This window comes from Xiphophorus couchianus, chromosome 9 (assembly GCF_001444195.1).
Source record: "Xiphophorus couchianus chromosome 9, X_couchianus-1.0, whole genome shotgun sequence".
In the NCBI taxonomy this organism is placed as follows: domain Eukaryota; kingdom Metazoa; phylum Chordata; class Actinopteri; order Cyprinodontiformes; family Poeciliidae; genus Xiphophorus; species Xiphophorus couchianus.
Genome location: NC_040236.1, coordinates 554001 through 566446, shown reverse-complemented (window position 1 = coordinate 566446; position 12446 = coordinate 554001). Strand labels below are relative to the sequence as shown.

The 12446-nt window shown below is 41.8% G+C and overlaps 1 protein-coding gene and 1 long non-coding RNA gene across 10 annotated transcripts in view; one reads left to right on the top strand and one right to left on the bottom strand.

Annotated features, from left to right (window-relative positions):
• Positions 1-604: 604 nt before the first annotated feature.
• Positions 605-12446, bottom strand: part of slc5a9 (solute carrier family 5 member 9) — a 48783-nt gene continuing 36941 nt past the window's right edge. For 7 of the 9 annotated variants that reach the window (XM_028027757.1, XM_028027759.1, XM_028027756.1 and 4 more), the window contains 2 exons: positions 5445-5660; positions 605-1670 (listed from right to left, as the gene is read on the bottom strand). In XM_028027757.1, coding sequence (XP_027883558.1) covers positions 1362-1670; positions 5445-5660 — 525 coding nt within the window. In that variant the 3' untranslated portion in view covers positions 605-1361. The remainder of the gene's footprint in view (positions 1671-5444; positions 5661-12446) is intronic. The other 2 variants (XM_028027763.1, XM_028027761.1) reach the window with 2 other exon arrangements.
• Positions 5667-11673, top strand: LOC114150942 (uncharacterized). The gene is made up of 2 exons (XR_003596861.1): positions 5667-6821; positions 8442-11673. It is a non-coding gene; the product is annotated as an uncharacterized LOC114150942 (long non-coding RNA).

The following is a 12446-nucleotide window of genomic DNA, read 5'->3' as shown; positions in this document are numbered from 1 at the left end:
CTTTTATTGCTAAAATCTGGCACAGCGCAGCAAATAGTGATGTTTGAGTTTTACATTATTCCTTTTTAAATAAAGTGCATTATCATTATTTAATTGGCTTTTATGTGAAATTTCTGAAACTGTCATAAAGTGGTGTGGATGAGTGGTGAGGCAAAACGCTAAGAGACACATGCAGGTAAGAGAAATATGGTAGATTTAATGACGAAATAATGCACACAAACAGTTCAAATCCCTGGCAGCACTGCTGAGCGGAAGCTGAGGCTCAACACAGGTAGCAACAGAGAGCATGAATGGACTAACCTGGACATACGGCAGAACAGAAGCCAAAATGAGACGAGGACCCGACCGAGACACAGACACACAGGTGACACTAAATACACAAGAGGTAATCAGGGAACGAGACACACCTGGGGACTAATCAAAGGGAGACAGGACAACACGGAGACACAGATACACAGGAAACTCAAAATAAACACACAGAAAAACACAGATCCTGACAGAAACAATAATACAGTCCCATCCAATAAATTGGGATAATTTTGCAATATCTATTTATTCCAGGAACTTTAAGTGAAACAGATTATATAGATGAATTACACATAGATGGGTGTTTGAAAGCCTTTATTTTTTGCTAATTATGCGTTTGTGCTTACAGCTATTAAAAACATGGCATTCAGAATTAGAATATTACTCCAGACCAATAAAAAACTATTCCAATAGTTTATTCTCTTTGCTTGTAATGTTTCTCTTGGCTGCACAAATTCCCATACACGTTTATGTTTCACAAAATCAGATGTGTCTATGTGTTGACAGTAGTAATCTAATATGCCCACACTTTCTAAATCAGTAAAGTAAGCCTACATTAATTAAACTATCTGGCAATGAACAGTGTTTTTTAATCAATCAACTGTCCAATTCTCCTCAACAGGGAGCTAGAAGGTCCACAATGACGTCTGAAGTCCTCAGCAATCTGCACACATTAATACTTGCAAATTTATTTTTATTTTATGCCCACAATGGCAGATGGAGGAGAATTTGATTTGGTTTCACAATTTATTAAAAGCTATTTTCAAGGTGGACTTTCAAACCAAAAATGAGCAGTACTACTTCTGATGAGCATTGTAAATTATACTGTTATACATCTATAGAATTGATTTTATTCATAATGTCTGTATACATTGAATTTAACAGTCATAAATTTCAACTTTTCATCAAGTATTTGAATACTGAAACATCACATTCACATATTAGTTTGCTGACACAAGACAATCATCTTAGTTCCACCGTACAATGTGTCTTTACATTAGAGAGAACTCCTCCACAGATACTGAGATAAAATGCTACAAGTTCTAAGCACAACTTTATGCAAAGTATCCCCAGAGAAATACATTAAAAGCCAGGAGCAGCACAGCGTTAAAATTGCAGACTTTCCTCCAAACAGGTTTCTCATGCAGAAAGTTCAGATCATTGCTTTGTGTATTTGGTGGTACAGATTGTGAGCTTGGACTACTCAGGCCACAGAGCCACATAGCAACTCTTTTCCATGTAGGTGGTTGAGACTGTTCTGCCTCAGAGCTAACAGAGTTCTCTGGATCTGGTACCCTTTGAGGAGTTGTGAGGTCGACGCGAGGCTCAAGATTAAATCTGGACCACCAGGTTAGTCTGTGGAGCTGCACAGGAGAGGTAAAGCAGTGAGAAATGAGCTGAACCAAAGACATTTAGAGCAGGTTTCTGTTTTAATGCTTGTAATAAATTATTATATGTATCAATTAAGAAGTTTGATATATTCGGGACATTTTTGGAAGATTTCGTTTTACAAATATTGTTAAAAAAAATTTAACATCATAAAAATGCTGTGCTGACATTTCTTTACATCAAAGTGCTGGAGTCTGCTTGAGCCAGTGAATAGGGACAGACTATTTTCCTCTATTTGTCTGTAGTATTTTATCCTTTACTGGAGCACAATAAACTCAAAGTTAGAAGTTGAGTCTCAAAGAAAAAAGACTTATATTTTAAACAGGTCCCATTTTGAAAGAAATATTAATGTCCACAATTTAATGGTTGGAGCATCCAGTTGTGGGTCCCACCTCCGGAACCTTTGGCCTTGATTTGAGGGGCCATGCCATCTGCTGGTGTTGGTTCACTGTGTTTTCTAAAGTCCACAGTCAATGCAGCTGACTGTCATGATTTGCTCTGCTGACAAGCTTTATGGAGATGCTGATTTAATTTTTCATCAGGTCTTGGTACCGGCCCAACTGCCAAAGGCATCAAAAGTTGATTGAATAACCCTGGTGTTACTGTGCTTTATTGGCCAGCTGACTGGCCTGACCTGAAGCCCCGTAGAGAATCTATGGAGTATTGTCAGGAGACAAATGAGAGAGATCACTACCAACAATGCAGATGATCTTCGATAGAAACTTTTGAAACTAATTTGAGTAATAAACTGAGCTTAATGCACTTTTTCATAACTAGGATTAACTGGGATATAGAGGGGTAGGGCCTAAGTTGTTTCTAGGAAGCTGTAAAAACATTGAGCATGTTTTTATAAGTTTGCAAATAGTTAGGAGGAAGGCATCTTTTAATGAAGCTTGTGAAGAAAATAAATTGGTTAGATTTTTATTTCTCAGAAACTCTCTTTCACTCTTGAAATTTAGCGTTTTATGAGTTTCATAAGAATTGTGTTTTGTCAGGATCTGTGTTTTCTGTGTTCATTTAGAGTTTTTTGTGTCCTTGCGTCTCTTCGTTGTCCTGTCCTCCCCTTGATTGTTCCCAGGTGTGTCTCGTTCTGTCATTACCCTCCCATGTATTTAACTCCACCTGTGTTCCTTGTTCCTCGTCGGATCCTCGTCAATGTCCAGTCTAGTCGTCGTCTATGCCTTGTCTATTCGTTGTCAGTGTTTCCGTGTGCCTGCTGCTCGTTGTTTGGACTGTGTTTCATCATTAAAAACATCATTATTCATCTAACCTGGTTCCATCTGCGTTTGCCTCACCACCTCAACACACCGCTTCATGACAGAAGGACCCGACCATACCGAACGGTGAGGCTCGCTTTAAAATGGACCCAGCTGGAGTGAGGTTACCTCCTAAAGGGCAGAGCGGCCCGAGGCGGAGGTCCGGCAGGGAGGACAGGGAGCTGGCTGAAGCTCTCGCCGACCTGCAGCGGGAGCTTTTCCGGGGAACAAGGCTGGTGTTAGCACCCCCCGGATACGGCCCCCGTCGATTCCTTCGTCCGGGAAGCCAGCGACGTGAGCCGCCGGTGGAGTCGTCCCCTCGTCGCCTTCCGGAGCCGTCACCTCCGCTGTCTGCCCATGAGACAGCGACGTGAGCCACCGGTGAACCCGGCCCCTCGTCGCCTTCCGGAGCCGTCACCTCCGCTGTCTGCCCGGAGACAGCGACGTGAGCCGCCGGTGAACCCGGCCCCCCGTCGCTTTCCGGAGCCGCAGCCGCTTCCAAGGCTTCGCTGCGGCTCGCCCCCGCAGCCGCTTCCAAGGCTTCGCTGCGGCTCGCCCCTGCAGCCAGCCCCGAGGCTCCGCTCCGGCTCACCTCCAGCCGGCGCACCCGAGGCCGAATCAGCCGGCGTTCCAGCCGGCGCACCCGAGGCCGAATCAGCCGGCGGCGCACCGGAGGCCGAATCAGCCGGCGTTCCAGCCGGCGCACCGGAGGCAGAATCAGCCGGCGTTCCAGCCGGCGTTCCTACCGAGACTCCCAGTGTTCCTACCGAGACTCCCAGTGTTCCTTCCGAGACTCCCAGTGTTCCTTCCGAGACCCAGACCCCCAGCGTTCCGACCGAGACTCCCAGTGTTCCGACTGAGACCCCCTGTGTTCTTACCGAGACTCTCTGCATTCCACCCGAGACCCTGACCCTGTGCGTTCCACCCGAGACCGAGACCCCCAGTGTTCCACCCGAGACCCAGACCCCCAGCGTTCCGACCAAGACTCCCAGTGTTCCGACTGAGACCCCCTGTGTTCCTCCAGAGACTCCCTGCGTTCCGACTCAGACTCTCTGCGTTCCACCCGAGACCCTGACCCTCTGCGTTCCACCCGAGACCCTGACCCTCTGCGTTACTTCCGAGACCCCGACTCCCGAGACCCTCTGCGTTACTTCCGAGACCCCGACTCCCGAGACCCTCTACGTTACTTCCGAGACCCCGACTCCCGAGACCCTCTGCATTACTTCCGAGACCCCGACTCCCGAGACCCGCTGCGTTCCTTCCGAGACCCCGACGACCAAGACCCCCTGCGTTCCTCATAAGACTCCCAGTGTTCCGACTCAGACCCCCGGCGTTCCCACTGAGACCCCCTGTGCTCCACCAGAGACCCTGCCTCGGGGGGCTCGTCATCGCCGTCTGAGGGCGGCCCCCGGGACTCCCCATTGCCACCTCCTGCGCCGCGGACGGCCGCCGGACCGCCTCCGTAGTTCTCGCCTCCAGCGCCGCGGACGACCGCCGGACCGCCTCCGTGGTTCTCGCCTCCAGCGCCGCGGACGACCGCCAAACCACCTCTGTGGTTCCCGCCTCCAGCGCCGCGGTCGACCGCCGGACCACCTCCGTGGTTCCCGCCTCTTTTGCCTCCGCCCACCCTGTGGGTAGTCTTTTGTTTGTTTTTGGACTCTTGGCCCTTCCTGTGTTTCCGCCCACAATGGTGGGTTGTTTTTTTTTGTTTTTCTGGACTCTAGCCCCCCATCCGGCGCCCCTCCGCCCACCCTTGTTGTGGGTTTTTTTTGGGGCGTCTGGTAGCCGCCCTTGAGGGGGGGTACTGTCAGGATCTGTGTTTTCTGTGTTCATTTAGAGTTTTTTGTGTCCTTGCGTCTCTTCGTTGTCCTGTCCTCCCCTTGATTGTTCCCAGGTGTGTCTCGTTCTGTCATTACCCTCCCATGTATTTAACTCCACCTGTGTTCCTTGTTCCTCGTCGGGTCCTCGTCAATGTCCAGTCTAGTCGTCGTCTATGCCTTGTCTATTCGTTGTCAGTGTTTCCGTGTGCCTGCTGCTCGTTGTTTGGACTGTGTTTCATCATTAAAAACATCATTATTCATCTAACCTGGTTCCATCTGCGTTTGCCTCACCACCTCAACACACCGCTTCATGACATGTTTAGATTATAATAGATATTTTTAAAAATTGCTTTATATATCAATTGTGCTATGTATGAGCTACAACATGAGGTCATAAACACCATTTTAGTTGTGGACATAAATAAAGTTGAAATGGCAGGTTTGGGGTAAGTTGAGCAATTTGACCAGGGGTCATTTAAGCCAGTGGTCTGATGATGGTGTATGCGCACATGATTGCTTGTTCTGTGCATCTCCCTGTCATCAACTGGGGACATTTCAGTTCCAACTCTCTGCCGCTAGCTAACTTTTGGAGACAATACATGTCCTGTTTAATGTTGTTTATTTGCACCTTCAGTTTTCACATCTAAAAATAAAATTAATGAATGCAGCTTACATTTTCTTTTGGTATTGGAGCAGTCAACAAGCTGACAGCAAGAATTACTAGGCATGTAAGAGCCAGCAGAATGAGAGCAAAGTAAAGGTAATGGACATCAGTTAAAACAGAGGGCCGATGATCAGGCTGACCACAGGATGGTGCTGTATAGGAGAACTCCAGAATCATGCGGACCAGTCCCATCACCAGGCCTGTCATCAGACCCCAAAATGCCCCCTAGGAAACAAATATGCAGATCAACAAATACATTAGATACCAATCTGACAAAAATTTAAAATGTATTTACATTTTGTTCTATCTGTCCTCTTTAAATATTGGACTTACAAAGTTACAGAAGAAACAGTTGCTTAGAGGGAAGGCTAAATACAAATGTTTACGTTCGTTCAGCTAAGACACACACTGAACGGCTTAATGAACTAAACTTTAAGACGCTACTGGATCAGCTACCCTCTGGCCATCAGTTCTACATTTCTGGAAACGGCAGAGTCAGAAAGCAACAAAATGACAGTGCCAGCTCTTGTTTGCGATCCAAACAAGAGCTGGCAACTGTTGTGAAAATCGGTATAGAGTGGTGAGATCTTTCCAGGTTCATGCAGAAAACAGATCATAAAGGCCCGAGAGACATAAGTGACCTTGCATTTTGATTTACTGATGATTAACAAATATATATATTCTTGCATTTTAATTGCTGGTTGATTATAAGAAATGTATTCTTGTATTTTGATTTATCAATGATTATAAAAATAAGGATTTTTTGTACTTTGATTTACTGATGATTATACAAAGAGTTGATGTAATAAAAACATTATAAGAAATGAATAACATGATGAGTAAATGGTGAATAGAATTAAAACTCAGATGATTATTATAAGAAGTTATGTTTGCATTAAAACAGAAGGTTAATTATGTTTAATGATTTATGATGATCATACAGCACACAGAATGGTAACTGAAGTAATAACACATTTTGTGAAGTGAAGTGACATACTGTTCCCAGACTGTGTTATAATTAGAGCAGAAGTCAGGGCCAGAGCTGAGTGGGTAGGCAGGGGAGTTCCAAAGAGGAAGTAAAGTGTTTTCTTCTAAACTAGATTGAGGAAGTAAAACCAGACGGTCAGTGGACAACAGCAAAAAGGGGAAGTAAGCAAGGCATTGACTGCTGTGAGAAGATTTGGTGCATTCCACAGAGCCATCGAACGTTCGAGAAGTCCCATACACAACCATGGGATGAGAGAGTATAAAATCCCATGAAAAAGAGGAAGAAGTCTTCTTAGTCCGCGGTGCTGAAGTCAAGCCAACAAGAGGACGCAGACAGAAGATAAGCAGACGACCGCACCCTGGAGCCACAGGGAAGTTGAGACTCCGCACTACTAGAAGGTGTCCGTTATCCTACAATAGCTAGCCCCGCCCACTTCATCACAACCCTCCGGGGCTGACTACTGACCAGTTCTCTGTCTAACAGGTCCGGAAAATCTCTAAGACCTGGGTATTACCCTAAACGAGATCTATAAGAGATGATCTATTCAAACTGGTGTCGAAAGCGATTCGTCTAGCTCTAACTACCTCCAATCCAGAAGTTACGACCCTTTTCAGTTAAGAAACAATCAGCTGAGTAGCCCTCACAGCTGCATAATTCCAATAACCACTTCTGTTAACGGTATCTCGCTTTCTAAAATATAACTCGCTCTTGGAACCGGCTAGACTAAATTTAGTGACTTGGATGTAAGTCCCTGGGTCATTATTTTACTCTCACCAAAGGAAATTATGAAGCCACCTCTTTACTAGAACCATGTACATTAGTTTTACCTTTATTAAAAGAACTGAAAAATGATTAAACGACTCGATTAATTCCAATGTCCACCAACCTCATTAGAATTTTAGAGTATGAATTTATTAAGCAAGCTTAAGCAGGGATATGTGACATACAAATCAATAATCAATTGTATATAAATTCGAGAACAGTATAATAAGATCCACATGTATAACCATACCATGCTGTCTCCTTTCCCTAACTTATGTCGCAAGTTCTGAGATAGATTTTTGGGGGCAAATTCAACTCACACCCAGTTGCTGATGGATCTTTAGCAACAGGAACATCCAGAAGCCTTGGTCAGAATCTTTGTCCTTATGTGGAAAGATCCTCCTTAGAATAGTAGCAAAGTAGAACGGGTTTAAATCCTTTAAAAACCCAGCTCTTTATCCCTCCGGGAACTTTGTCTTTTCTCCAAGTCTGTTGCAATGTATTTGGGTTGAGGCAAGACCGACGGTCGAATCAGGAACCGGGGCTTGGGCGTCCGGTACTTGTCCCTTCTTGGCGGCGCGGAGTCTCAAGTCTCCCGTGGTTCCAGGGTGCGGTCCGTTGCTGTTTCCTCTGCTTCCCCGTTTCGACTCCTTCAGCGCCGCGGACAAAGAACCCTTGCTTTCTCATTTCAGCCTCCTTTTATATTGTTCTCCTCTGTGTGTGTGTGTGTACAGCTTGATCTGCATGACTTCCTGAACATCTGCTGCTTCTCCGGTGGAAAGTACCGGCCCCCATCCTGTTTACTGAGTCCAGCAAAAAGTTCCTCCTTTTGCCTACTTGCGACATTTCCTGTCAGCCGGGCCTCACCCATCCTGCTGACTGTATTGTTCCAACTTCCTTCTTTTCTATAACTGCCCTCTTTGTCTTGTTAACATTATCAACCATATTCAACTTAGTATTGAAATCATTTAAATCATCTCAGCTCTAATATTCATTAAAACTTACATCTCTTTCAGATTATAACTTATCAACCATAATTATTTGTTGTTGTCATTACAGATCATTATTCATATATTTCAGAATCATTCAGTGATTACTTATACACATACACATATTACCAATTGTACTCATACATGTTCAACATAATAAAATATGAATCAAAACACAAGATTGCTTTATTTCTCCTAAGCCTTTATGCCCTTTTTCTGCGTGTACCTGGAAAGATCTCAAACCCCATACCAGTTTTCTTGACAAAGGGTACATCAACCCTCAGCCATGGTTTCTGATTCGACTGCCTACTCTGCCTCAAACCAAAGATCTCAAGGCTACTGCAACAGACTTGGGGAAAAGACAAAGGTCACTGTGTGATGAAGATCTGTGAGTTCGAAAGACAGCAACCAGTTCTGCCTTGCTTCTATTCTGAAGAGGATTTTGCTGTACAAAGGGAAAGTTGCCGAGTTCATTCATTATCTGGGTATGAGCTGAACTGCACCCCAAAGCCTTGCTCAGTAAATTAGTGACACTGGTTAGGGAAAAAGTCAGGATAGAATGAAGATGGTTTATAATGATTTTAATTTTTATTCTTAATCTGTAATCATTGATAATTAATCTGTCTGCCACTTACCCCTTCTAAAAGCTTGCTTAATAAAGATGCATTAAAATTCTAATAAGATTTGTGGACAGTGAAATTAATTGAGTCATCTATTATTTTATGGTTCTCCTAATTAGTGTAAAATCTATGAACATGATTCTAGAAATGTGGTGGTTTCAGAAATTCCTTTATTGTTGGTAAAATAATGACCCTGGGACTTATGTTGAGCCACTAAAAACTATCTAGTCTGTAACAAGTGCACATTGTTGATAGAGGGAGAGCTACCATTAACAAGAGTGGTTATTGAAGTTATGCAGTTGTGAGGGCTACTCATCTGATTGCTTCTTAACTGAAAAGGGTCATAACTCTTGGATTGTAGATAGTTAAAGGCTAAATGAATCTCTCTCGATGCCAGCTTAGACAGATTATCTCTCTTAGACCTGCTTCAGGGTAAGACTTGAAGGTTTAGAGATTTTCCATTTAGATGGAGAGCTGGTCAGTAGTCAGTCCTTGGGAGTTGTGAGATTTAGGGCGGGGCTGGCTATTGTGCAATAACACAATGGAGCTGAATTGGTACTGTTGATAACAATATGGAATTGTCAGATGAGGTTTGAAGTTCCCCAGCTCAGCCTGTAAGTTATGTTCAATATACTCTTGTACATTGGAATGTAAATGGATGGACCGAAACAAACTCAGAACTTAGACAGTTAATACTGAGGAGTTTTAATCCAGACTTTATTTCACTTAATGAGACTCATCTAACTAGACAAAACACAATTAAATTTGATGGTTACACTTTGGACAGAATAAAAAGATGCATATTAGAGCTAAGAAAGGTTCTGGTGGGCTCGGAGTTTTTAACTCGGAATTGAGTTAACAACTCAATTCTGTTGCAATATCGTGTTTTTTTCTGTTGATAAATGTATTAATCGTATTGTTTGTATTCAGTTAAAGCATGTAAAAAATACTCTTTAGCTTTGATTTCATGTTATCTTCCTCTGGAAGGATTTAACTGGTCTTATCCACATAGATTATATAATGATCTTCTGGTTAAAATCTACAATCTGGTCGAAATGGATGCCATCTATGTTTGTGGGGAGTTAATAGTCAATTTGGACGTTTAGAAAATTGTATTAATGAAATTGATGTGGATATTCCGGTTAGAATGTGTACAGATGAGACTGTCAGCAAACAAGGGAAAATTTTAATTGATATTTTGAAAGACACTAAGTGCTGTGTGGTAAATGGTCGAATAAATGTGAATAATAATTTCACTTCAGTATTGGTAAAAGGAAAAGCGGTTGTGGATTATATTATCACTACTTACAACTGTTTACGCACCTCTGTTAATTTAGATATACTCCAAATGAATTAATAGAGAGGGGTGGTAAAAAGTGACTTGATTTACTGGACCATTTTTGTAAAATACTTGATCACTCTTTATTAGTTCTTACTTTTAGGGTCAAGGAAACATTAGTCCTACACATGGTGAGGGACATCCTAACTTAAATTCAAAATGTTGCTTTAGAAAATTTTTATCATGCCCCGTTTCAAATGCCTCATTGCAATTTGTGGCTGGCACATTTGTAGAACGACTTAAGCATGTCAATTATCAAAATTCGCTGAATGTATGGTATGATGATTTTTGTAATTATGTTTATGATGCTATAAGATTCAGTAAAAAAGTTATTAGTGGTAATAAGAGACAAGACAAAAAAAATTATTTTATTGGAACGAGGAATTAAAAGTGTTCTAGAATGACCTAGAATGACTTAAAACTAGCTGAGAAAAGATTTTTCTGATATTTTGATAAGGATTTGAGGACTTATATACGAGATCAGGCAGTAAAGAATGACTTTAATCAAACTCACAACCTGCAGGAATTTTGGAACTTGATCAACCAATTAGGGCCCAGAAAAACAAAAACATCTCCTTGGACGTGGTTCAGGAGGATGGCTCTGTATGTCTTGATATTAACAATGTTTTGCATTGGTGGCAAGCTGACTTTGGAGACTTATTTTCTGGTAGTTTCGTCTCTCCTGAATGGGATTATTCTTATTTAGAAAGGACAATATCTATTAAGAATCAAATTGAAAGTTTTATGTGAATGAGTTTCTCAAATCTTCAATTAAACTTTTATATTTCAGAAAATGAACTCCATAAAGCCATTGATAAGTTAAAATTTGGGAAGGCTATGGGTTATGATAATTAGTCAAATGAAGTCTTAAAACAACCTGGATTATTTCAGATTTTATTCAGTCTTTTCTTCAATCTTTTTTCACATGTTTTGAACAGGGTTTAGTCCCATCTGATTGGCAAAAATTTATAATTAAACCAATCCCAAACTACTGACCCTCGAGTACCTATGAACTACATACTAGAGGAGCATTAGCTTACTTAGTTGTGTTTATAAACTTTACTCAAGAGCTCTAAATGAAAGATTAATTAAGTACTTAGAGTCTTGTAAAAAGAGGAACAGAATGGGTTTAGAAAAAACGAGCCTGTATAGATCATATATATTCCTTAACCACAATAGTTAATGCAAGGACACAAGAAGTAAAGTCTACTTTTGCGTGTTTTCCAAAAAGCTTTTGATTGTGTTATTTTTTCAGTTATTAAAAGCAGGAATTGATGAAAAATTTGATAATTCTATAAAAGCTGTTTAGCAAAACTCAGAATCTTGTGTTCAGGTGAACGACAACAGAACACGATGGTTTTTAACACCATTTGGTGTTAAGGAGATGTTCTGTCTCCCACTCTCTTCACATTATGTATAAATGACTTGGTAATGGTAATTAAAGAGGTAAATTCAGGAGTGAGAGTCGGTGAGACAAACGTTTGCAGTTGAAAGTGAACCAGATTTACAGAAATTGTTATATATCACTTATGGTCAGTGTTATGGCGCCGGCTCAGCTGGCTGCCTGCAGACGCAGCTCCTGTCGTGATGTGTATAAAAAATTCTTGCTGTAACTGCGAAAGAATTTCCCTGCTGGGATGAATAAAGTAATTCTTCTTCTTCTTCTTCTAAAAAAATGAGGTTAAGGATAAATTGTATTAAAACAGAAGTTATTAATTTCAGAAAAATGAGTCATGCATTGACAACACATACTTTGTTTTGGGCCTACTATTGTGTCTATTACAAAAACATTTGTAATAGACAAAATATTTGGGATTTACTGTGGCTGAATATTTAACATTTGAAGAAGGAATAATAGTCCAATCAGACTCAGCTGGGAGAGCACTAGGTTCATTTATAAATAAAGTATAAGGTGTATACTGAGTAATATAGATCTTGTGTTTACCCAGTATTAGATTATAGCGCGGGAGTCTGGGGTCACTGTCAACAACCTTACAGTGAAAAGTTCAATGTAGAGTCATTTGTTATTTTTTAGGTGTGCTAATAAATACTCCTAAATTGGCATTATATGGAGATATGGGTTGGGAACCAAGTGACGTTAGATCAGGGTATCCCTCAGTGTATTATAAGCATGGCGGCCTGCCTGCTTTGTCCACTTAGTCAGCCGGAGTTAATGAGCGCGTCCATCTCATAAACTCGACCAACCAAAACAGTTACTGTGACTCTTATTAAAAACTCAAAATGACACAAAATGGAAGAGCTACTAAAGTTACATTAGCAGCATTGAATTAAATCTCTGGTTTGTTGTGCATC